This window comes from Hypanus sabinus, chromosome X1 (assembly GCF_030144855.1).
Source record: "Hypanus sabinus isolate sHypSab1 chromosome X1, sHypSab1.hap1, whole genome shotgun sequence".
NCBI classification, from domain to species: domain Eukaryota; kingdom Metazoa; phylum Chordata; class Chondrichthyes; order Myliobatiformes; family Dasyatidae; genus Hypanus; species Hypanus sabinus.
Genome location: NC_082738.1, coordinates 24,163,733 through 24,190,630, shown reverse-complemented (window position 1 = coordinate 24,190,630; position 26,898 = coordinate 24,163,733). Strand labels below are relative to the sequence as shown.

The following is a 26,898-nucleotide window of genomic DNA, read 5'->3' as shown; positions in this document are numbered from 1 at the left end:
GAAGGAGCTCAGCAAATGGAATTTACCCCTTTATAAAGAGCAAAGTAAAACTAAATTTTTAAATACTTAAAACACTTGCAGTTTTCCTCCACAGGTTATGCAACCCGAACAACAAGTATGAGCTGCAATACTCAAGTATACGAAGGGAGGTCCAAGGAAGAGCAGGAACTCTGGTACAAACCCAAAGTTAGGGGTAATGGGAGAAAAAATGGTAGTGGGTGCCAAGCAAGTGGCAAAAACTTAATTGCAAATGATGGATCTGGAAGTTACCCAAACAAGAATGAGACACTAAATTCAACAGTTTCAGACACTGTTGCAATGCCTATAACCTGCATACTTAGAAGACAAGTGATGTACCTCGAGCTTATGTAGGACTAGGTTAGAACAGTGTAGGTGGCTAGGATGGGAGTGGGATGTAGAATCAGGATAGGCAAATGGAAGTTCAAGGTCCGTTTCATGTTGAAGAGCAGTTATGCACAGATTATCTTTTGCATTCTCCAATATGGAGACAAGCAGCATGAAAATGGAGTAGTACAAAACAAAATTATTGCCCAATTAAACAAGGTGAAACAAACAGGTAGAAAAACAGATGTTGCAACTCCTGCAGTTGCATGTAGGTATTACCAGAAAGGGGAGTGGACATTGGTGGAAATGGACAGTAAACAAGGGAGTTGAGCAGGAAATAGTTTCACTGGAATACTAGAAGGAAGGAGAAAGATGTGCTGAAAGCAGTATCATATTGCGATTTTTGCTACCCTCAAGGATCTGCCGAATCTACAGTCTGGTGCAGGTAGTGAGGCAGAATTACAGAAAGTGGAATAGGTGTAATGTGCCCTGTCAATTATGGAGGGGAACCTTGATCAAGGAAAATAAGGGACCATCTCAAACATTTGTGGAGAAGCTATAATCAGAAGAAATACAATGGAGCTGGAGAAATTAGAATAGAATTCTTTATAGGAAGCAGGCTGTGTTATCAGGACAGTGATTAATATCCATTATGCCTATAGTCATTTGTGCATTTCGGGGATAGGCAAGTCAAGAGTCAGAAATGTACCATGTATTGACAGAGTTGGAGGGAAGCTAGAAAAGCTGATGAAGTCGGTTTTGTATTAGAGCAGGAATCAGCAATGACCGATTCAGTCATTCACTTAAAAATTCACTCAGTGATTCACTTATACTTTTAATTCCGTGTACCACTTAATACCATCTTCAGCGCAGAAAGGAATTGCAGTTTCAGTGGCTGATAGCACAAAAAGCATTTTCAGTTTGCAAGTCTAACTCAAGCTTTCTGTTACTCATCACCAACACCAATTTGCCATCCCTCTCCAACTCTACTATTTGGTCACTTCTCACTTTTACTTGTTCCAAAATTAAGGAAAGCAGCATGTCATCTGACAGTTAAATGCAGCCTTTTGGTATTCATTGAAGCTTTTCTGTCAGTAAATTAGCCTTCCCACTTGGATAGTTCTGATTAAAAGACAACCTGCAGCAGAAACAGAAAACCTACAGCACAATACAGGCCCTTCAGCCCACAAAGCTGTGCTAAACATGTACTTATAGTCGGCCCTCCTTATCCACAAGGGATTGGTTCCAGGACCCCTCGCGGATACCAAAAACACAGATGCTCAAGTCCCTTATCCAACCTGCATCAATGCAGTGGACCTCAGAACCCAGCGGAACCCCAGACCTTATTTAACCTGCGGTAGCACGGTAGACATTAGGACCTGGCAGCGGAGCTCTGAATCCGCAGTGTTTCTGTTCACAAAAATAATCACGATCACGATTGAAAATAAAGTGGAAATAATAAAGCGATCAGAAAAAAGGTAAAATGCCATCGGTCATTCTAAAAGCATTAGGCTACGTCAGTCAACAATCGGAACAATTTTAAAGGATAAAGTGAGAAAGGCCCTGCCCTGATGAAAGCTACAATTATTACTAAGCAACGCAGTGGTTTAATTATTGGGTTTTGGGTTTTTGATCCTCCACATCAACCTGCCACAGATGGAGAGCGTACTCAAAAGCAGTCTGTCACTGGCTTGCACTTGAACTTCCGTTCCCGAGCCCGGCGCTGAAACATACGTTCTTAAGTGTTTTATATGCAGAGAAAGGTAAAATATATTCTATATACTAAGACAAACGTTTGACTAACTGACACTAAATAATACTGGATGTACCTGTTCTGACTTGCTTAGCAAGAGAACTTCCAATTTTTTTTTCGATCCCAATCCACAATAACCCATGCACATCCTCCCGTATACTTTAAATCATCTCTAGATTACTTATAATACCTAATACAATGTAAATGCTATGTAAAATAGTTGTTATACTGCATTGTTTAGGGAATAATGACAAGAAAAACAGCCTGTATATTCCAACAACAAGTGCTGGAAGAGCACTTCCAGGTTTTCTCAATTCGCGGTTGATTGAATTCGCGGATGCGGAGCTTGCGGATAAGGAGGGCCGACTGTATTTTAGTAATTACCTAGGGTTACCCATAGCCCTGTTTTTCTGAGCTTAAAAGGCCCTATCATATCTGCCTCCACCACCGTCACCAGCAGCCCATTCCACACACTCACCACTCTACATAAAAACAAAACTTACCCCTGACATCTCCTCTGTACCTACTTCCAAGCACCTTAAAACAGTGTCCTCTCATGTTAGCCATTTCAGCCTTGGGAAAAAGCCTCTTGACTATCCACATGATCAATGCTTCTCATTATCTTATACACCTCTTATCACGTCACCTCCCATCCTCTGTCACTCCAAGGAGAAAAAAGCCAAGTTCACTCAACCTATTTTCATAAGGCATGCTCCCCAATCCAGGCAACATCCTTGTAAATCTCCTCTGCACCCTTTCTATGGTTTCCACATCCTTCCTGTAGTGAGGCTACCAGAACTGAGCACAGTACTCCAAGTGGGGTCTGACCAGGGTCCTATATAACTGCAACATTACCTCTCGGCTCCTAAACTCAATTCCACGATTGATAAAACACAATGCACCACATGCTTTCTTAACCACAGAGTCAATCTGCACAGCAGCTTTGAGTGTCCTATGGACTCTGACCCCAAGATCCCTCTGATCTGCCACACTGCCAAGAGTCTTACCATTAACTTTAGATTTTTTTTCTTCTGTAACTACCAACCAAACTTTCTAGCATTCTCTCAGATCACCTTGATATGCAGTACTTTGTACCACAGTTCCAACACTTCTCCACCCACCCCCAAAATGGCTTTTATTACTGCCATGAGTTAGTCATCCCTCAAATCTCCATCTTACTTCAGACTTTGCTTTTGTTTTCTCCACCATTCCCCATTCACAACTTAAAAAACGATTCTGAACATTTTTCTAGTTTTGATGAAAGGTCAAAGATTTAGACCATCAACCCAACACTCAGGGTTTCCAGCATCTGCAGTGTCCCTTTCAGCTTAAATTGTATATACTTGTAGCCATTTTAATAGCCTTAATCAACTCTAAAATGCAAGTTGCAGCTTTCTACCCAATTTCAGAAACATTCAAGACCTTGTGTTCAGCTGGTTGGGAAATTAGTCACATCTACCCATTTCAAGTATTGAAGTTACAGGACAATCACCAGGTACACAACCAAATGTTTAGATCACATCCAAATGCGGATTTCTACAAAAGCTCATTTCCTGTTATGAAAGGAAATTGACTGCCTGCTTCAACATTTGACAGTTATAACATGATTCTACCACAAGTGACGTCTCATTACCACTGTCATCTGCACAGACCACCATCTCCCTGGTTTCCTCAGCCCTCCCCACCTCCAGACACTAACCTGGAACTGCAGGGGTTAATAACACCCTACACCTCAGCTGGGGACCTAACCAGTCCTTCCAGGCAAGGCAGATATTCACGTACATCACCTCTAATCTTGTTTATTGCTATTGATAATGTCAAGTCAAATCAACTTTTATTGTAATTTCGACCATAACTGCTGGTACAGTGCATAGTAAAAATGAGAACTTTTTCAGGACCATGGTGTTACATGACAGTACAAAAACTAGACCGAACTACGTAATAATTTAAAAAAAAACAAGACTAGTGCGGAACCACTTTACCCAGCATGTCCCGTTCACTATGGCTATCTGGACCTTTGGTTGCTAGCCATTAAATGTCTCTTCCCTCCTCTTTCCCCACACCCCACTCCCATTAAAAAGAAAAACACACCCTGTCTGTCCTCAGCCTCTTCCACTGCCAGGGAGAGGGGATACGAGGCCAAACTAAAAGAACAGCACCTCATTCTACACCTCACTCTACAAACTGATGGCACAAAGGCTGAATTTCCCCAATTTAGGTCATTTGCTTCCCCCATGCCAGTCTATTTCTCAGTCCCCTATTGGAGTGTCTAGATCCACCCACACCCCAACCCCACCCCCCATTTTCCCCAACACCCCTCCCACTATTCCAATCTGCCCACCTGCCCCAAATCCATTTTGGTTCTATACACCACTGCTTTATTAGATTCCATAAATTGTAGCCTTTAGTCTCCACCCACCATTTTCCACTCTGTTACTATATCCATCCTTCCCTCCTCCATCAAGCTCCATCTTCCCATATCTGGATCCACTTAACTTTTGCACCATCCATTATTATGTAGTCTCCATTCTGTCCAGCTGAAGGGTCTCAACCCAAAACTACTGTATTGACTGTCTTACAAGTTATTCCAGTTTGGTTTTACTCCACAAGATGTAGGTGCAGAATTAGACCACTTGGTCTAGAGTTCACTCACAATTTCATCATGGCTGATCCATTTCCTTCCCAAACCCATTCTTCTGCCTTCTCCCATAACCTTTCATGCGCTGATTAATCAAGAACTTATGAATGTCTGCCATTAAATGCACTCAGTGACCTAGCCTACATAGCCACCTGTGGCCACAAATTCACCACCCTCGAGATACAGAAATTCTTCCTCACTTCTGCTCCAAATGGGCATCCCTCCATCTTGAGGCTGTGCTCTCTGTCATAGACTTCCCACTATAAGAAACATCCTCTTCACACCTACTCTATCTAGGCCTTTCATCATTTGTTAGGGTTCAATGAGATCCCCCTTCATTAGTTCAAATTCCAGCAAATGCAAGCCCAGAGCTTTCAATTGCTGCTCATATGATGACCTTTTTGTTCCCAGAATTAATCTCATGAACCCCCTCTGAACCCTCTTCAAATTTCCACATTCTTTCTTGGGCAAGGGGTCCAAAACTACTCACAATATCCCAAGTGAGGCCTCACCAGTACCTTGTATGACCTTTGGAAATGAACGCTAACATTCCATGTGCCTACTTCACCGCTGATTCAACTTCTCAAATTAGCCTTTAGGGAATCCTGCATAAGAACTCACCTTAGATTTTTGAATTTTCTCCCTATTTAGAAAAAAAGCCATTTTATTCCTTCTATTAAAGTGCGCATGACCATACACTTTCCAACACTATTCCATCTGCCACTTCTTTTTGCCCATCCTCCTCATCTGTCCACGTTCTTCTGCAGCCCCTCTGCTTCAACACTACCTATCCCTCCACCTATCTTCACATCATCTGTGAACTTGGCTAAATTGTCAGCATACAATGCAAGCAGCAGTCACAATACAGACCCCTGTGGACTACCACTAGTCACTGGCAGCCAACCATAAAAGGCTCCCATTATTCCCACTCTACCTCCTCCCAATCATCCACTGCTTCATCCATGCTAGAATCTTTCCTGTAATACCATGGGCTCTTATCTTGTTTAGCCTCATGTGCAGCACCTTGTCAAAGGCCTTCTGAAAATCCAAGTACATAACATCCAAAGAATCTTGCCTATCCTGCTTGTCATTTCTTCAAAGAATTCTAACAGATTTATCACAGCAGAAGTTTCCCCTTGAGGAAACCATCCTGACTGGCTTATTTTATCATGTGCCTCCAAGTATCCAGAAACCTCACCCTTAACAATCAGTTCCAACATCATCCCCCACTGAGGTCAGACGAACTGGCCTTTAATTTCCTCTTCCGCTTCTGTCCCTTCTTAAAGGATGAAGTGACATTTGCAATTTTCTAATCCTCCAGGACCATGCCAGAATCAATTGATTCTTGAAAAAAATTAAATACTCCACAATCTCTTCAGCCTCTTTGCTCAACCCCCAAGAATTCTACATCTTCTGATCCTATGTCACCCCTTTCTAAAGATTTGATTTCATTTTGTGTTTTTTTTAAACTAGTAGAGCTACTCCTCTGCATATAGAACATAGAATAGTACAGCACATTACAGGTCCTTCGGCCCACTATGTTGTGCCAACCCTCAAACCCTGCCTCCCATATAACCCCCCACCTTAAATTCCTCCATATACCTGCCTAGTAGTCTCTTAAATTTCACTAACGTATCTGCCTCCACCACCGACTCAGGCAGTGCATTCCATGCACCAATCATTGAGTAAAAAACCTTCATCTAATATCCCCCCTTGAACTTCCCTCTCCTTACCTTAAAGCCATGTCCTCTTGTACTGAGCAGTGGTGCCCTGGGGAAGAGGCGCTGGCTGTCCACTGTCTATTCCTCTTAATATCTTGTACACCTCTATCATGTCTCCTCTCATCCTCCTTCTTTCTCTCCATAAGAGTAAAGCCCTAGCTCCCGTAATCTCTGATTATATATCTGCTCTTTAGATTATGTATTCTTGGATATTAATCTCCAACTACTAAAATCTTTCAGCCATGACTCCATGATAACCATATTATACCTCCCAAACTCCAACTCAACTACAAGATCATCTACTCCAGAATCAGGTTTATCATCACCAGCATGTGACATGAAATTTGTTAACTTAGCAGTTCAATGCAAGACATAATATAGAAAAAAATATATATATATTGAATAGATTAAAAAATGCAAAAATAGAAATGACATTAAAAAAGTGAGGTAGTATTCATGGATTCATTGAACTTTTAGGAATCATGACAGATGAGAAGCTGTTTCTGAATCACTGAGTGTGTGCCTTCAGGCTTCTGTACCTCCTTCCTGATGGTAACAGTGAGAAAAGGGCATGCCCTGGGTGCTGGAGGTCCTTAATAATGGATGTCATCTTTCTGAGGCAGCGCTCCTTGAAGATGTCTTGGGTACTACAGGGGCTCGTACCCAAGGTAGAGCTGACTAATTTTATGACTTCCTACAGCTTCTTTCAGTCCTGTGGAGTAGTACCCCCAACCCTGTATGATGCAGCCTGCCAGAATGTTCTCCATGGAACACCTGTAGATGTTTGAGTGTTTTAGTTGACAAACCAAATCTCTTCAAACAGCTAATGAAATGTAGCCACTGTCTTGCCTTATTTATAGCCGCATAAATACATTCAGACCAGGCTAGATCCTCAGATCTTGACACCCAAGAACTTGAAATTGCTCACTCTCCACTTCTGATCCATCTATGAGGATTGGTTCATATTTTCTCATCTTACCCTTCCTGAAGTCCACAATCAGCTCTTTGGTCCTACTGATATTGAGTACAAAGTTGTTGCTGTGACACCACTCAACTAGCTGGAATATCTCGCTCCAGTATGCCCCCCCTCCATCTGAGATTCTATCAATAATGGTAGTATTATCAGCAGATTTTAGATGGTATTTGAGCTATACCTAGTTAGTCGTGGGTATAGAGAGAGTAGAGCAGTAGGCCAATCACACACCCAAGGTGCGCCAGTGCTGATAGTCAGCGAAAAGGAAATAATCACCAAGCTGCACGTATTAAGGTCTTCTGGTCAGACAATTGAGAATCCTATTGCAGAGGGAGGCACAGAAGCCCAGGCCCTGTAACTTATCAATCAGGATTGTGGGAATGGTGTTAAACACTGAGCTATAGTCAATGAACAGCATCCTGATGTAGGTGTTTGTATTGTCCAGGTGGTCTAAGGCCGGGCAAATAGCCATTGAGATTGTGTCTACCAGTAAACTAGGCAAATTGCAGTGGGTCCAGATGCCTACTGAGGCAGGAGTTCATTTTGGCCATGACTAACCTCTCAAAGCATTTCATTACCAGTCATTAAGGCAGCTCACACTACTCTTCATTGGCTCTGGTATAATTGTTGCCTTTTTGAAGGTGGGAACTTCTGACCATAGCAGAGAGGAGTTGAAAATTTCCTTGAAAACCCCTGCCAGTTGGTTGCCACAGAGCCTTACCAGGTTCTCCATGGGGCAAAGGTGGAGGGCAAGGCCTTGCAAGGGTTCAACCTTTGTAAAAGACAGCCTAACATCTACTTTATTTTGTATATTGCGTGAATTCAAATATAACGCATTCAGTCATGTATTTGTCAGGCTTTTCCATTCTATCCCCTTTACACTTCAACCCATCCCACTGATTGCAATTTTGCGCAATCATCTGCCTGTCTTTCTCAGCTTGAAAATCAACATTCCCATCTTCAGCCCTATCACTCCAGTTTCCATCACCCCTTCCAAATTAGAGCTGTTGAGTTTAAACCCTCCCAACGGCTCTAACAAACCTGTCCGCAAGGATATTGGTCCCCTTCGAGTTCAGATGTAACCCATCCCTTTTGTAATCTAACATTGCCTAGTCCAACAATGACTGCTCTGCTTGCTCCTGCCTTATTTTTTATTTGACCTTGCTAATGAATTCCAAACTATGATTGGCTACTGTTCAAGTTCTGTTAAAAATGGCTACGAAGCTCCGATTTTTAAAAAGGTCTCTCCTTTACTTGGGTGAAGAAACCTTTCACCTCAAAACTCCAGCTGGCTACTGTTCAAGTTCATATTGGTACTCCACACAGCACTACCCCATAGAGCAGCAATGCATTGCAAAGCTCAACCTTGTAGTCTGAACACCAATGCACTACTATACTTTAGTAAAGACACTAGCTCAAGCTGCACCCTTGTGTACCAGGAGTCTTGTACACACACTTGTCAGGTCCAAATGCCCCATTTGCAATATAGCTATATTGTTAAAGTTGAATCTGAATAAAACTCTGGAGACCAGCTTCTTATTGTCACCACAGTCTATTGTGCACTCTCCTGCAGGACTTTGAGACCCAGTTGTCAAAGGGAAGGCACATAAACACTGCCACCGTCTGACAAGTGGGACTGACTTAGTCAGGTTACAGCCGTATGTTTATATGCAGTAAGCCCCATTCATTACTACTGCAAGATGTTATTTGAACTAGTACGCCCACCAAGTCTGTTAGTGCAAAACTTAGTTACAGATAAGAGAGTTCACTTAATCAAGATTTAATTACAGATGGATTTGCTGTCTAGTCCTTATCAATTATTCCTCTTGCTAGGCCCTGACTTAATTACAGATGGATATTCATTCCTGTCCTTATCGGTGAGTCTTCCTCCCCTTCCCCCACCTTACTCAAACAAGGATACAACATATTATTTATCAATTCTCAATGTCTCTCTGCCAACTAAAAGGGAACCAGTATAATAAGCCGGCTATTTTTCTAACTGCTGAAGACAGTTTACTTCAGTTCAGAAGTTCCTGTTCAGTCCCACTTATTCTTTTAGCCAGAGGTTACTTAGTTCAAAATTATTTTTATATCCTCAATATTTGTGTATATAAAATAGATTATAGGATTTTTCACATTACTTCTGTAAAGCTACAAGTCTTTAGTTCCCAGGTTCTCACCCAGTCTTTAAGGAATTTCCCTCCCCCCCCCCCCCATATACAAGTTGACAACCAGCATATTATCAACATCACCTAAAAACCTTTGGATGTAGGTAACACAAAATGGTTGAGGAACTCAGCAGGCCAGGCAACATCTGTGGAAAGGAGTAAACAACCAATGTCTCCGACCAAGACACTGGCTGTTTACAATTTTCCATAGATGCCGCCTGGCCTGCCGAGTTCCTCCTGCATTTTGTGTGTTGCTTTGGATCTCCAGCATCAACAGATTTTCCTCGTGTTTAAGGAAATTAATAACCCACATCCCAATGATTCAAATCTTCTATTTCTTCCAGCTTTGTATTCACTCCAGGCGCATTTACTTGCCAGGAATTACAGATAGTTTTGAGTCAGCTGTCAGGTTAATCAGTTCCAGTTAATTGCCAAATAACTCAGACTGGCAAGCTATTTGCTGAGCACTGCAAATGAAGACTAAAGAAATATCCAGAAGTAAAACTGATCAAATTAAAGTTATATCATCCCCTAACCTGAAGCCCATACCATGCTTGAAGACCAGCATTATAACAAAGTTCTTTTTGCTTCACTTGTGGCAGCTTGTTTTTTCTCCTCACCCTTCCCCTAATGTTATTGAGAAGAATAATTTTACAGCTGTGTTTTGTTAAATAGCTATTTCCTAGATAAGTTAACCAAATGTACTTCACATGGTGAATGGGATAAAGTTCCCCAAATATTCTTGAAGGTATGAGCAACTGGTTGCAGGACTCCAAATATGGCCCAACTTAAACAGTTACTATTTTCCATTATTTAGTTTTACTTGATAAGCAGCTTTCAGAAATCCTGAAGTATAAAGCATACACTGAAAGAGGTACAAGAGCCTAGTTCATAACATTATGAACATCACATACAAGTGCAACAGGTCCAAAGTGACTTATGGAAAGTCAGCAAAGGAATTACTGCGTTGGATTGGGATTTAAGCATACCATTGGAGATGCCAAATCATATGGCAAAGCAATTCAAAGAGCAAAGAAAATGGATGTTCTATCACTACATGCATTTCAACACCAAAGTTATCTAGGACAGAAAAATGACAATGCTGCAAAACCATAAATACCATTTTGCAACAAGTATAGGCCATTTGCCCTGTCCATCATTTTAATAGGATCATTGATTGTTTACCCAACATGTTCTAACTCCAAATCCTGGATTCCCTTAAAATATCAGTCTTGGGCTTATCTTAAGTAACCAAGTACCCACAAGCCATTTGGGGTAAAGATTCACTATCCTCTGGATGAGGACATTTTCAACTTGACCCAAGGATTTGGTTGTCTGTGAGTGACCCCCTGGATTGTGTGCACTCCAGCCATGAGAAAGACCACTCCTATGAGTATCATATCAAGACCAAGACTTTAGTAGATTTCCGGGAGATCAACTCACTGAAATTGTTCTAAAATCTATACAAGCAGACTAAGATCTATGAAGTGACTAGGCCCAGACATCAATCTGGCAAGCATTCACTGCATTCCCCCAAAACAAAACAGTGCACAATATTTTAGATGCTATCTCACCTGTGCACCATATAACTGAAGGAAAATGTTTTCTCTTGTCCTCAAGTTCCCTTGAATTCAAGGCTAACCAAACCATCTACCACCCAAACTACTATAACAGTTGGCTCATACCTTGAAAGCTTCCTCACACCCTTGCAAAATTGATTAGTTCTACATAGCCTTTTTTGCTTAAATGTTAATTGATTAAAACTTACAATAGTACAGCAAGAAAATTCACAAGTTTGATTAGAATGTTATTAAAACATTTCCAATTCTGGCCACTCTTTGGAATGACTCAAATTGGTCAAATAGCATTTTTCTTCAACAGCTGTTTGCTATTGCAATCCAAAACTAATTTCATCAAACCATCTTGCCTCAGTTATTGTACTAACAATCTAAAGGGCTTAAATTAAAAAGATCAAAAAGTTCAAGGTAAATTTATTATCAAAAGTACACATCACTATATACAATCCTTAGATTAATTTTCTTGTGGGCATACTTAGTAAATCCAATAACCTTAGAATCAATGAAAGAACGCACCAACTGGGCATTCAACAAGTGTGCAAAAGATAAACTGCAAATACAAAAAGAAATAATGATAAGCAATAAATATTGTCATGAGATAAAGAATCCTTGAAAGTGAGTCCACAAGTTGTGGGAACATTTCAAAGATGGGGCAAGTTCAATGAAGTTGCACCCTTTGGCTCAACAGCCTGATGGTTGAGGGATGATAACTGTTCCTGAACCTGGTGATGAGAGTCCTGAGGCTCTCCCAATGGCAGCAGTGAGAAGAGAGCATGTCCTAGGTGGTGGGAAGGGGGGGGGGCAGGGAAAGGGGGTCTCAGATGATAGACAATGTTCCGTGTAGATGTGCTCAATGGTGGAGGAAGGCTTTACCACGAAGTACTGGGCTGTATCCACTACTTTTTGTAAGATTTTCCATTCAAGGGCATTGGTGTTTCCATACCAAGCTGTCAGTCAATATACAGCCTTTGACTCTGCTCTCTTCCTCCCAGCAAAAAAATGTCATTTAAATCAAGTGAACTGAATAACTTACAATACAATAAGTAGCAAAACCAACTAACCAGACTATTGTATTGTAAAGGGTTAAATTAAAGTTGTGGGGGTAGGGTGTACTGGGTGGTGCCATTGAAAGAGCCTATTCCATGCAGGATCTCTGAACAAGTCATAATAAAATAAACAGTTGGAGAAGGAAACCAGTTGCCTTTAATCAATTGACCACTGCTCACGTGTCAATTTCACGTGCACATGGGGAAACATTGTCCCTATTTATAGCAAGATTTAAAAAATTTCTCTTTAGACAAGTAATTGGAAATACTGATGCTGTTATCTTTGATCCTTAACCAATTAATATTCCAGTCCTTAAATAGCAAATGCCTTCAAAAAAAAGTTGGGCTCTCCTGCCACAGGAATAGCTCTGACAGTTTTTATTATCACACCTTGAAGTATTGGTCCACCCAATAAAATTTATAGTCAAACAACTTACCCTGGTCTGCTGATGTTTAATAATATACACAGGTAATCCTGCATTTTCTCCCATCTCCATAGCATACTGTTTTGTAAAGCAAAAACAAAAACAAGTTTCTTCTTTCATTTTCATGCCATCATGACTGCAGTCAATTTCTGCAATGTCTCCCTTACTGCCAAAACCTTTGCACCTTTGATATCAACTGGACTAGTCCAATGCACTCCTGGATCTTTTCCCCATTTCCTATCCCAGTTAATCCATATTCAACACATGATGGTTAAAATTTTTAAAGTCTGATCCTCATTTTCAAGCAGCTGCACATTGTGTTTCCTCTCAACACCAAGACGTTCCTTACTACCGCAAAAGACAATTTGCTCCAAGTAAAACAATGCTACTGATGCCCATCTCATGACTAAGTTACCAATTTACATAAGTTTCTAGCAACTTCCCCTGAATAGACATTACTGCACTTCTGCCTCCCATTCTCATGTGACCACTGATTCTCCAAGCCAAATACATTTGGACACCATGTGTCAAACCCAGTTTATTGGGTGTTAGTTTTATTTGTCACATATACAGGTCATATTTACGAGGTGCTTCATTTTGTAATATGGAGACCGGGTTTCTGGCACTGTGCATGGATCCATGTTGCAGAAGGGAAAGAGGGAGAAGAGGGGAGCAGTAGTGATAGGGGACTCAATAATAGACAATAGACAATAGGTGCAGAAGTAGACCATTCAGCCCCTCGAGTCTGCACCGCCATTCTGAGATCATGGCTGATCATTCACTATCAATACCCAGTCCCTGCCTTGTCCCCATATCCCTTGATTCCCCTATCCATCAGATATCTATCCAGCTCCTTCTTGAAAGCATCCAGAGAATTGGCCTCCACCGTCTTCCGAGGCAGTGCATTCCACACCTCCACAACTCTCTGGGAGAAGAAGCTCTTCCTCAGCTATGTTTTAAATAACTGACCTCTTATTCTCAATCCATGCCCTCTGGTACTGGACTCTCCTAACATCTGGAACATATTTCCTGCCTCAATCCTATCAAATCCTTTAATTATCTTAAACGTTTCAATCAGATCCCCTCTCAATCTCCTCAATTCCAGCGTGTACAAGCCCAATCTCTCCAATCTCTCTGCGTAAGACAGCCCTGCCATCCCAGGAATCAACCTAGTGAATCTACGCTGCACTTCCTCAATTGCCAGAATGTCCTTCCTTAAACCTGGAGACCAAAACTGTACACAATATTCCAGGTGTGGTCTCACCAGGGCCCTGTACAAATGCAAAAGAACATCCTTGCTCTTGTATTCAATTCCCCTTGTAACAAAGGCCAACATTCCATTTGCCCTCTTCACTGCCTGTTGCACTTGCTCATTCACCTTCATTGACTGGTGAACTAGGACTCCTAGGTCTCTTTGCATTTCTCCCTTACCTAACTCGATACCGTTCAGACAATACTCTGCCCTCTTGTTCCAGCTTCCAAAGTGGATAACTTCACATTTATTCACATTGAATGACATCTGCCAAGTATCTGCCCACTCACTCAGCCTATCCAAGTCTCCCTGTATTCTCCTAACGTCCTCTTCGCATGTCACACTGCCACCCAGTTTAGTATCGTCAGCAAACTTGCTGATATAGTTTTCAATGCCCTCATCTAAATCATTGACATAATCGAGGAACAGACAGGAGATTCTGTGAATGCGAAAAGGACACCCAAATGGTATGCAGCCTCCTAGATCAGGGACATCTTTGATCATGTCCACAGCATTTTGGAGGGGGAGAGAGAGTAGCCAGATGTCTGGTATACATGTACCAATGTCATAGGAAGGAAAAGCAAAGGCGGCCCTGAAAAGAGAGAGCTAGGCAAAAAGCTGAGAACCAGGACCTCCAAGATAGTAATTTGCCATGTGCTAGTGAGGGTAGAAACAGGGTGATTTGGCAGATTAATGCATGGCTGAGAAGCTGGTGCAGGGGGCAGGACTTCAGGCTCTTGGATCATTGGGATTTCTTCTGGGGGAGGCATGACCTGTACAAAAGTCACGGGTTGCATCTGAACCCTAGGGGGACCAATATTCTCGTAGGCAGGTTTGTTAGAGCTGGTGGGAGGTTTTAAACTAATTTGGCAAGGGTGATGGGAACCGAGTGATGGGACTCAGGATAGGACGGATGTTTTTTTTTTAAAAACACAAAGATAGCATGCAATCAGCCTGTCAGGAAGGACAGTCAGGTAGGACAAAATTGCAGCAATCAGTGCATTGAGGATGCAAAAGCAAAAAGGGTAGCAAATACAGTACTCCGTGTTATATCTCAATGCATGGAGTAGAAGAAATAAGGCGGATGGTCTTGTTGCACTACTAGAGATGATGTTGCGGCCATCACTGAATTGTGGCTGAAGGATGGTTGTAGCTGGGAGCCAAATGTCCAAGGTTACATACTGTATCAGAGGGATAAGAAGGTAGGTGGGGTGAGGGGGAGGTGTTGCTCTAGTGGTAAAGAATGGCATCAGCAGAAAGATGTGACATAGGATCAGAAGGCATTAAGTCCTTGTGGGTTGAGTTAAGAAACTGCAAGGGCAAAAGGACCCTGATGGCAGTTATATACAGGCCTCTCAACAGTAGCTGGGATGTGTACCACAGATTACAACAGGAAATAGAAAAGGAGAGTCAAAAGGGCAATGTTATAATAGTCATGGGAGAGTTTAACATGCAGGTCAATTGGGAAACTTGGGTTGGTAATGGATCTCATTGCTTTTTTTTAAAAAAAAAAGCAGCTTGTTGTTGAGCCCATCTGGGAATCAGCTATACTGGACTGTGTTATGTAATGAACCGGAGGCGATTAGTGAGTTTATGGCAAGAACCCATAGGGGGGCAGTGAATATAATATGATAGAGTTCAACCTTAAATTTGATAGGGAGAAAGTAAAGTCTGACATAGCAGTATTTCAGTGGAGCAAAAGGAAATTATAGTGGTATGAGAGAGGAGTTGGCCAAAGTAAATTGGAAGGAGATGCTGGTAGGGATGACAGTAGAGCAGCAATGGGGAGAGTTTCTGGGGGAAAATGGAGGAAGGTGCAGGATAGATGTATTGCAAAAACAAAGAAATACTCAAACGGCAAAATAGAACAACCGTGGCTAGGGAAGTCAAAGCTAATGTAAAAGCAAAGAGGGCATACAACACAAAAAGTAGCAGGAAGATAAAGGATTGGGAAACTTTTAAAAACCTACAGAGAGCACCTAAAATAATCATTAGAATGGTAAAAATGAAATCTGAAAGCAAGCTAGCAAACAATACCAAGGTGTTTTTCCAATTATGTAGAAAAATGAAAGATGAGAGTAGATGTAGGACTGCTAGAAAATGAGGCTAGAAAATAACAGGGACAAGGAGATGGCAGATGAACTAAATGTGCATTTTGCATCAATCTTCACTGTGGAAGACACTAGCAGTGTGCCAGATGTTGAAGAGTGCGAGGGAAGAGGACTGAGTACAGCTACTATCACAAAGGGAGGAGGTACTCAAAAAGCTAGAAGATCCAAGGGTATAAGTCACCTGGATCAGATGAAGTGCACCCTAGGGTTCTGAAAGGGGCAACAGTAGAGATTATAGAGGCATTAGTAATGATCTTTCAAAAATCATTGGACTCTGGCATGGTGCCAGAGGACTGGAAAATTATAAATGTCACTCCACTCAAAAGGAAGGAAGGAAGCAGCATAAAGGAAATTAGACTAGTTAGCCCAACTTCAGTGGTTTAGAAGATGTTGGAATCAATTGGTAATTTCCACCACTTCCAATGGGACCCCACAACCAAGCACATCTTCTCCCCCCCCCCCCCCTTTCTGCAGGGATCGCTCCCTTGTACATTCGTTTCCCCCCCCCCCCCCCATCTCCCTCCTGGCACTTATCCTTGCAAGCAGAACAAGTGCTACACCTGCCCGTACACTTCCTCCCTCACTACCATCCAGGGCCCTAGACAGTCCTTCCAGATGAGGCGACACTTCACCTGCAAGTCGGCTGGTGCGGTATACTGCGTCCGGTGCTCCTGGTGTGTAGCCTTTTATATATTGGTGAGACCCAACGCAGACTGGGAGACCGTTTCGCTGAACACCTACGCTCGGTCCGCCAGAGAAAGCAGGATCTCCCAGTGGCCACACATTTTAATTCCACATCCCATTCCCATTCTGATATGTCTATCCATGGCCTCCTCTACTGTCAAGATGAAGCCACACTCAGGTTGGAGGAACAACACCTTATATACCGGCTGGGTAGCCTCCAACCTGATGGCATGAACATTGACTTCTCTAACTTCCGTTAATGCCCCCCGTCCCCTTCTTACCCCATCCCTGATATATTTAGTTCCCCCCTTTTTTTCTCTCACTGACCATCACCCTGCCTGTTCTCCATCTCCCTCTGGTGCTCCCCTCCCCCTTCCTTTCTCCCTAGGCCTCCTGTCCCATGATCCTTTCCCTTCTCTAGCTCTACCACTTTTGCCAATCACCATTCCGGCTCTCAGCTTCATCCCACCCCTCTGGTCTTCTCCTATCATTTTGCATTTCCCCCTCCCCCCACTACTTTCAAATCTCTTACTAGCTTTCCTTTCAGTTAGTCCTGACGAAGGGTCTTGGCCCAAATCTTATGGTTAATTATTTGTGTCACTTAGCCATTCCCTTTACTGTTTTTTGTGAGAAGTCAGGAGCTTGAAAGCCCAGACATTCAGACTCAAGTTTCTTCTCCACTGCCAGACTTCTGGACCAATCAACACCTTCACATCCCCCTCTCAGTGATTCTATCACATTTCCAAACTCTTAATAATGCAATAACCAAGTATAGCTGTCAATAGCATTTTTGCACCATTATTACATGTATACAATATATACAGTACTATTTTGTGCGAAGAATTTCAATTCAACATGGATGCACAGCAATAAACTAATCCGAATCTTTAAATTACTATTGCTGTGAACTTATCATTTAAGCTATTATTTCTTCCTTATTGAAACTCTGAAGTAACAAGGGTTCAGATTCACAGATAATATCTGGCCTCAGTGTGTTCTGTCCCAGAAGATAGCTCCTCCCTGTTGCAGTATTGTACCCACGTCATACAGCAGAGGAAGTGGAGAAGCACTTCATTTGAGGGGAAGAAAGCAGTTGCTTTTAAAATTAAAAACAGACAAGACAAGAAGCAGCATCTCACATTCAGCTACTCCAGGCATGTGCAGCTGAACATATGATAATAAGAGCCGTTAAACACAGTAACCCACTAGAAAATCCACAATACCACATGACCAGAATGCAGCCATCTGTTAAGGTGGAGTACAAATATGCAGAAAAACAAACCAAAGTGCTGAGTTAGTATCAAAGATAAGCAAAACAAGAAATAGGAATTTTTTTTTTGTTATAATCACTATTTGAATCTTCAAAAGGTATGATTCAAGTCTTTAACCTTTTAAAAATCTTAGGAAAAGCCTTTAAAAGAGAATATAACTATTAAAAGTTATCAATACAACATCAAAACTCAGAACCTAGAGAAACCCTGAATAAGATAAGGGACTAAAAGAACGTTAAACAAGAGTGAGACGAGACAATAGTTACATGCAGTACATACAGAAAGGTGCTGGAAAAAGGCCAGCAACAACAGAAAGATTCCCACATAACCTGTTCTCCCACTCCTATTGGGGAGGAGGCACCATAGTATCCACATCAGGACGAACTGACTCAAAAAAGAGTTACTTTCCCCAAGTAGAAGGTTGCTTATCTACTCCTCCACACCACCATTATCATTTCCTGTCAGAGTCACCTTATGTACCAACATCACTTAAATGTACATACAATGCACACATAAACACATAGCTTATGTATTTCTGTGCTCCATCAGATTCAGAACAAAAACAAGTTTGTTCTCTCTACACTTGTGTTCTGGAAGTGATATTAAGCAATCTTGAAGGAAGTGCCAAGTGACTTACTTCTGGTTTTGTACTCCACTTTCTATGCATTGAAGATATACCATCAAGCCAGCTCTGATGATGAAAGCACATATCTACACTGATCATCAGAAACCCTTTACACTAGTCCTATTTTTATTCTCCCTAAATTCCCAACCAACCTACTAATTCACCTTTGGCAATGGAAGAATCCCAAATCCCTAGAGGAAACCAATGTGGTAATAGCAAGAACAAGGAAATACCACACAGAGGTCAAGATTGAACCTGGGTAGCTGAAGCAGCAATACTACAGTTCTACCACTTTAACCCAAGGTCTTTTGACAAAGTAAATTCTCCCAAGTTTATTTGCTAACTTAACATCATCGCTGACAAGTTGATTATTTTTCCATAGATGCCACCTGACCTGGGAGTTCTCCCATGCATGACCAAGTTCAAATTTGCTGAAGCAAGATGTTTGCAAGTGAGGGAATAAATGCATCCCAGAGATCAAAAAATTACACCAATGTTCTCCCCAAGATAATTCCTTCCTTCAATCTATTCCTTCTCATTATCTTAACTTAAATGGGTATTTAGCACAAGGGGGTAGTGGAGGCTAGATAATTAGGATCCATGACCTTAAAGTGCCAGCACTTTAACTGATATTCAATAGTAAATATTTTGCAGTAACCTCAACTTTTTCCTTTTGATCATTTTAAGGGTTTCACCAAGGTCATTGTAATTGTGGTTTAAATGTGAAGTCAAGTGCACCACCAATTATACTCTTCTAGGTGGGTGCATTGAGAAGTTTTATAATGGGAACTGCTACATCAGATCAGGAAACAGTTGGGACATTGCAATACTTGAACCTTTTGTAACTATCCCCATATACTGTACTGCTTCACACCCTCATACTTGTCTACTTGTAGACAGATTGAGGACTTATCATGTACTGCTCCATTTCCAAAATAGTTAGCTAATATCACAGCTTCCATAGACCCTAGCAGCTGTTATCTACCAATGCAGGCAGTGCATTAGTCAAGAAAGATGATAAAACTGGTCTCACTGACTGTGCATAAAGAATGGGAGGTGAACAAAACCGTTGTTTTAGAACTGGGTTTCTTTTGGTAGAAATAGGCGTGGGGTTGGGAAGGAAGTTCACAAAGGGGTCGATTTTTTTAAAAAAAATATGTTATAACAGGGTTTCCCCTGGTCTTGTATCCTCTTCAAAAAGACAGCTTTCACCAGCATATACATACCCACACATTTGTCATTGTGCAGGGTACTGCAGGCCTTCAAACAGGTACACTGAAACAAACAAATAATAGCACAAATTAAGGGGGGGGGGTGGGAAGGAAAGCTGCCAAGTCACAGAAAACCAAACTGGAACTTCCTTGAATTACATGCACACCTATTAAAATACTTAATTGCAGACAAGCAAGTGGGAATTAAAACTTTATTGATTGACATACATAGTAAAATAAAACATTGGCTCCTCCCCCCCCCCCAACCCACCACAGCACAAATAGCACCAGCTCAATTCAACTGGCTTCATTACAGCCAAAGTTTCTATGATCCCCCACTGTAATGAAGGTTGCACATTCACAATGCATGTCCCCTAGAGTGTCTCTTTTAAATAAAGTCTGGAGACAAAAGGAAAGGCTACTTAAACTGTCTTAAATACTTTCTACCAGCATTGAGTGCCATGACTGCAAACTGGCAGTTGACAGGTCTAGTTATTTAGAAGATCTGATGTGCATCTATACACTGAACAGCAGATTCCGCCCCCCCCCACCCCCTCCCCAAAAGTGTTGCTTCCTGAATTTTTTTTTTGTTCAGGACAGACTGCTTGAAGCTGAACACAAATACAATTTCAGACTACTTGTATCATGCAGGAACGTGGAGAAACTTTTTGGATACAATTACAAAACGGTGCTGATGCTTTGCAATAGTTCAAGCTGAAAATGTTTTGTTGATGATTTTTGTTCGTACTCAGTATCTGAGGCTTCTCACTTAAGTGGCTAACAATAATCAGCTAGCATTGATGGATTCCAGTTGCCACGATACCACTTCTCCATGATCACAACATCCTGGTGAACCATTTCACCATATTGGTCACTGGCAATGCCAAGATTTGCGGGGAAGAATTCTAAATGGAAGTACAGAAAATGAACCTTTAGTGACATGTTGCACTTCATGGCTTTGTATGCTTTAAGCATGTAGTCAAATAAGCTCCACAGTTTAGTGCTCTACAGTTGCCAAGAAAACTTAACATCCTCAAATGCCTTCCATGCGATTTTCTCCAGTCCCACTAGAAGTTCTTCAAATTGCCTGTCATTAATGACCTGTCTGATTTGTGGACCAACAAAAATGCCTTCCTTAATCTTGGCATCAGCTATTTTGGGAAACTGATGTCTCATGATCGAAATCCTTTGCAGAAATCTCTGTGCCTTGTGACAGCAGATTCCATCCTTGTATTCTTCAACCCAATAATACTGCTTTTGCTTTTAGCAAACCCAGTCTGACTAGCTCAGACTTATCTGATGATGTCCACATGACACAGAGGGTTCAAAATCTATCAGTATAGTTTTCCATTCTTGGCTCATGCATCATGGCATTTTAGTCTGCCTCCTCTGGACTCCGTGTCTCTGGTGGTTTTGGTACTGGTAGACTATCATCATACAGCACAGATCTCATGGCTGAAGGGAGATTGATATTCTTGTTTTTTTTAAAAATCAGAAACCAAACATACTGGTCAGACAGAAGCAGCAGTCTGTCACATGGTCCTTCTGCTCTCACCATATCATCGGGACAGCAAATGACATAGTCTTAAGAGTGCCTCTGAGCCAAGCGCCAAGATCAACAGTGCATGTTGCGCAACAAACGCGAGCAGCCCAGGCTTTGCCTTGGTCACCAATTTTACACCCAAAGTAGTGCTCATATTCTTTCTTACCAAGAGTCATGCTCGGTCTTTGTGACCACAAATATAACAAAGTATCGCAGCTATTGCAACATTGGGAAGACATCTGACCATCACAAATACTGCTGAGAATATTATAATGAGTACACACAATATGCCATGCATATACGGCATGCACATCAAGATGACCACAAACTGATATACATGCAAAACCTATCCTGCAATGCATCATCCACCCTTCCAAAGCATGCCTGGACAACATAGGAAACTTCTTAGCTAACATTGTAGACAACATTTTAATTGACTTGAATTAGGAATTGAAATAACAAATATAGGAGATTTTTAAAAATGGTATATGAAAGGGAAATTTTCTGCTGATATGAAAATCCATCTTAAAAAAATCCACAAGATATACTCAAAAGTACTCAGGAAGCAAAATCTTTGTCATCTAGCATTATTACAAACTCAGAACAGTAGAGTAATTAATGCAGCCCATCAATGCCAGAGGTTCCCTGGGTAGACCTGCACCAATCTCACAGGCTGGATGTGACTGACAGGCCAGAAACCACACAATGGATTAATGTGACAAATCGCCTACTGCAACCATCCTGCTTTAAGATCAAGGTAATCGAGCCCTGTTGGGCACATTAACTCAAGTAATGCCAATATGGTGCAAATGCCTATTTGAAATAACTGAGTGCAAGAATACTTTGGATAAGGACCAGGTTCAAGAACAGTTTGCTCACATTCTTTTTTTTTGTAATTTATTTTTTTTTATTAAAGTTCATCATCAAACACACATTTCCATAAGATGTGTTTCAGACATTGTACATATAATTATATCACAAATCTCCACAAAGTATTTATCTGAAGTACACACTTATAGAAAAGAGTGGAGAGAAAAAACAAGCAAAAGGGAAGAACTATGTACAAGTAGGGAGTGATCTTTTGTTTTTACAACAGATGCATTGATTTGTGAGAATAAAGTCATGCCTATGAGGCATTTAGTTAAACCATTTTTCCCCAGTATGAATCAAATTGCTCCAAATTGGATAAGATTCTCTTACGTTTGTTTGGATTTAATAGCCCATTGACATTAAAAGAAATGAATTTTACCTTGTCCTTAGCCATCTGTATTTATCTGCCAATGTACCATTGAAATTAGAATAAAACTTAATCTATCTACTCCCTGAACAAATACGAACAAAAAAACAGATAACAAAAATGGCAACAAACATGTGATTCCAAGGCTGAGATCACTAGTAGATGACCCTGCGTTGAGCTAGAGGAAATGTCTAGCTGTGGGGGATAACCCCTTCCTACTTGTGAGTTGAGGGCCCCCAATGCAGTATTCATAAAAGTCAGTGAACAAATCCATTACACAGAAAAAAAAATCTCCCTCTCCCCCTCTCTCTCCCTCTCATATCTTGGTGGGGGAAAAAGGAGTAAGTGAGCGAATAAAGAATAACAACTAAGTAATATAAAATCCACATTATAATAAGTATCTCTCGAGATAGGTATATCACCGTATACTTTTGCTTTCATTTAGCTTCTCAACATTTTTAAAGTTAGCTAAACCTTAGCTAAGCTCTTCTGAAGGAGGTGAGGACTGTCTTTGGGAAACTCCCGGTCTCTTCCTGATATATTTCTCTCGGCCTTCTCCTGTCTCCTGCCTTCTCGATTCTCGCACTATTTCCTAAGCAGAGCAGGACAGTTCCTCAGTCAGGCATTCCCTCATTTTGGTGACACTGACGGGCAAACCTCTGGCCTTCATGTCTGGAGTCGCCCCTTCCACCGTCTGGTACAACCGCTTAAGCTGCCATTCTTGACGATGAACCCTCACATGCTCACATTCAAATCCAACATCAACCTTCCTGCTTCAACAAACACCCCATTTTCAGACCACTTCCATAGCAGTTTCCCCCCTACACTTATACTTGGGAAAATATCATGTATCACACTTAGTTTCTGCCACCCATAAAAAAAATCTGCTGTTTGTATAGAGTATTTTCTTGTGTTTTTTTGGTACTATTGCTTCCACTCTATTAGCATTTAATGAATGCCCCTGAAAATAGTAAGCAGCAAAACTGTACTTCCAGTCACCCAGAAGTCAGCCATTTGCAGCTCAAACTTCCAGTTGCAGAAATGCCAGCAAGAACACTAAATTGTTGACCCAGGTCAGCAGGTTGAATGTGCAAGCAGCTCTTCTGGTAACAGAATTATGTACAAGCAATAAAAGGTGTTCTTCTGAAGGTAGTGGTCATAGTTACTAAAAAATGTATTACCATTATTGAAGTATTTTCTTCAGGATTAGTGATTTTGAAGTCTCAGAAAGTTTACTGGTATCCCTAGGCGTGTTAATTGATGAGCTAACTGTTTTGGTCAAGTTCCTGCCACTTAAATTAACCAAGGAATAGGGCACTGCAAAAAGTGGACTTTCATAAAGTCAAGATTATCTCTAGGCACAATGCAATGGTGTAAAAGATTTGATAAAGGAAAACCAGTAGATAAGTGTGAGGTAAAGCTACATGATAACAAAGAAGAACTATGCAAACTTGACTAGGCCAAGAGTAAAATGTTCAACTGGCACACTTAAAAAACATTCCATTTTCCTCCCAGTAACAGTTAAGCTGGTCAGCAAATCACAACAACGTGTAAAGTGAACGGGCCAAACAGGTTGCTTTATGAATAATGGCAATTTCACATCACATGCCAGTGATAATAAACCTGATTCTGAAATAGTACAGAAGAGCCAAAAATTACAACCACATTGAAAGGTTAAGTTTTCAGGTCCAGGTTTTCACTCCAGAAATAAAACTGACTTCCAGAGACTATCATCAAATAAACCAAAATGAACTTCGGGGATTCAAGAAATTGTTCATTTATTTTTATATGAAATACTTCTACAGCATTTCTTTCTGAAATCCCCAACTGTGGTGAAATTATCTGTACATCTTAGGACATTTCACTGCATTAAAAATGCATAAACAAGTTGTGCTTTTTTTTTCCTTCGATATTGGGAATTAACCACACTATTCACTTACAATTTCGCACCCGATCGGCTGATTAAATATCTCAAGTAAAGAAATAATAGCGATACACCGACTTTTGATCTGCCTCTTCCATTAAATTCTCAAGTCACAACAATTGCATACAACAATTAAGAGCCTGCAACATTAAACAAATGTCAAACTTAAACAGGATTTCCAGAGCTTAAAAGCCAACTACAACACTCCGTATAACATTATCCGCAGCGTTTACTCGCCCTCCCGCAGTTACAATGGACGCTACGACATCAGACATATTGTGGCAAAGTTGCACAACAGATGCTTTGAAGAAGACGCGCTGTAAACAAACTCCGAGAACGGATACAGCTCGGGTTTAGAAAACCCCGAAAAGTGTAGCAGGCGCGAACGACCGTTCACGCACGACGAACGGAAAGCTCGTTTCCACAACCACCCCCCCCCCCCCCCTTCATCTCCTCCTCCATTTACCTTTAGGGATGCGGCCAGTGCCCTGGCACGTCGGACAGGTGACACTATCCTTGCCGGTGAACTCGACGTAAGGAAAACGCGCTATATCCTCCTGCCGGTCATCGCTGTCTCCCAGTAAATCTTCACCAGCATCACCATTCAGAGTCCGTTCTTTCCGCAGACTACTTCTCCCAGCTCGCACTGACATCTGCAAACCCATTACTACGCACCCAGGCCGTTCCTTGCGCGCGCCTTCTTTATGCCGCGCGCCCACGCAAACCGCACCCGACCCACGCCCGGCTTTCCCTCACTATCCCCTGACAGGGCAAACTGCGCGCGTATCCGTCTTGACCGTAGTGACATCACAGTCGGCAACGTAAGCATACGCACCTGCTCTCTTTCTGTTTTGAGACACCGTGGTTAAATTTGATCGTCTCGCCGCAGTTGGCGCATATCATTGAGGCTGGGCGGCGATGTTGGCAGTACCGTACATAGCGGGATAGAGTACAGTACTTAAGAAAGCTTGGGATTTTCGTTGGGTAGAGATCACATTGAATCAAATTGGGGTTGGGCCAAAGGACTGAGCTGCTCTCAAGCAAGAAGGGAGGTGGTATTGGATGATAGTTATATGAGGAAGGCGAATGGCTGGTTTCTGAGAAACGGAAAAATAAGTGGCCGATTGAGGCACGTAGTAGTTTATCATTCAATGATGAAGGCAGTAGGAAGGGTTTTTTAAAAGAAGGGTTGAAGGTTTTGTTCAATTTTGAATGTGGACCTGTTTCTGATATCAATTCAATTAGACTAAGAATTTGGGGGGGGGGTGGAGGATTAGGAAATATTGTGGGCGCAAAATCGTTAAAATAGTATTTTGCAGAGATAGTAAGCAATGTGAGGAAGCTTTGGGGTTAAAAGCAGTGGATGGAAGGAAGGAAAATAACACCAAGGAATTACATGAACGACAGTGGTTTTGGTAAGTAATCTCTGAAGTGCCTGTAGATCAGGAATTCCCGACCTAGGATCCACGGATCCCTTGCCTAATGGAATTTGGTCCGTGGCATAAAAAAGATTGGGAAACTCTGCTTTCGATGTCTCCATGGCCCAAATTCAAAGTAATTTAGCCTGGGGAAAAGTTATGAATGCTAAACATTTTAAAGGGGTTTATGGTTCAGTAAGAACAGGTAGCCTGTCAACATTGATTAAACTTGATGGAAAAGTTGCTGAATAGGGTTAATTCGGTTTATATAAGTTGTGTGTCATCCCATCTGAGATGTTGTCAATGCAACAAATTTAGCTGTGTAGCAGTTGTGTGTAGGGGTAAAAGTGCGGTAGATATGGTGGAGAACATGATTATAGCAATTGTGGAGAAGGAGTTCTGTTAAATTGTAGCAACTGTGGAGAACATAGCTCAGCTTATGCAGAGTGTCCAGTATATAAGAAAGCTGTGGAAGTGCGGCATGTTTGGGTGGAAATGGATATATATGAAGATGCTTTGTAGGAAGTACAGAAGACAGGGTTTAAGGTGCATGATTGTATACTAAAGGATTCATTGATTGTTGATAAACTAGTTTGTCACTTCTATGGCAGATGTCATAAATTGTATAGCATAAACTAAACATGGGATGGAAAAAATTCAAATTATATTAAAAACTACAGAAAAAACATCTAGAGCAGGGGTTCCCAACCTGTGGTCCACAGACACCTCCATTTATGGTAAGGCTCTATGGCATAAAAAAAGTTGGGAACCCCTGATCTAGAGATAAAAGACTTCACTCTAAGTCATAATGCTTTACAAGGTGTAAATAACATTCAGACTTCAAAGGGGCGGGTTGTTAATGTTTTTTGTAATCTTACAGTAGAATGTTAGAGGCCTGATCATGGTCAAGGATTTAAGAAATTTATTGAAGATCTGCCCAATAAACATATTATAAATGTGCAGGAAACCTGCTTGA

The 26,898-nt window shown here is 41.4% G+C and overlaps 1 protein-coding gene across 1 annotated transcript in view; it reads right to left on the bottom strand.

Annotated features, from left to right (window-relative positions):
• Positions 1-25,286, bottom strand: part of tmem106c (transmembrane protein 106C) — a 56,551-nt gene extending 31,265 nt beyond the window's left edge. The window contains exon 1 of the mRNA XM_059956079.1: positions 24,971-25,286. Within this exon, the coding sequence (XP_059812062.1) occupies positions 24,971-25,169 (199 nt within the window). The 5' untranslated portion in view covers positions 25,170-25,286. The remainder of the gene's footprint in view (positions 1-24,970) is intronic.
• Between the last annotated feature and the right edge of the window lie 1,612 nt (positions 25,287-26,898).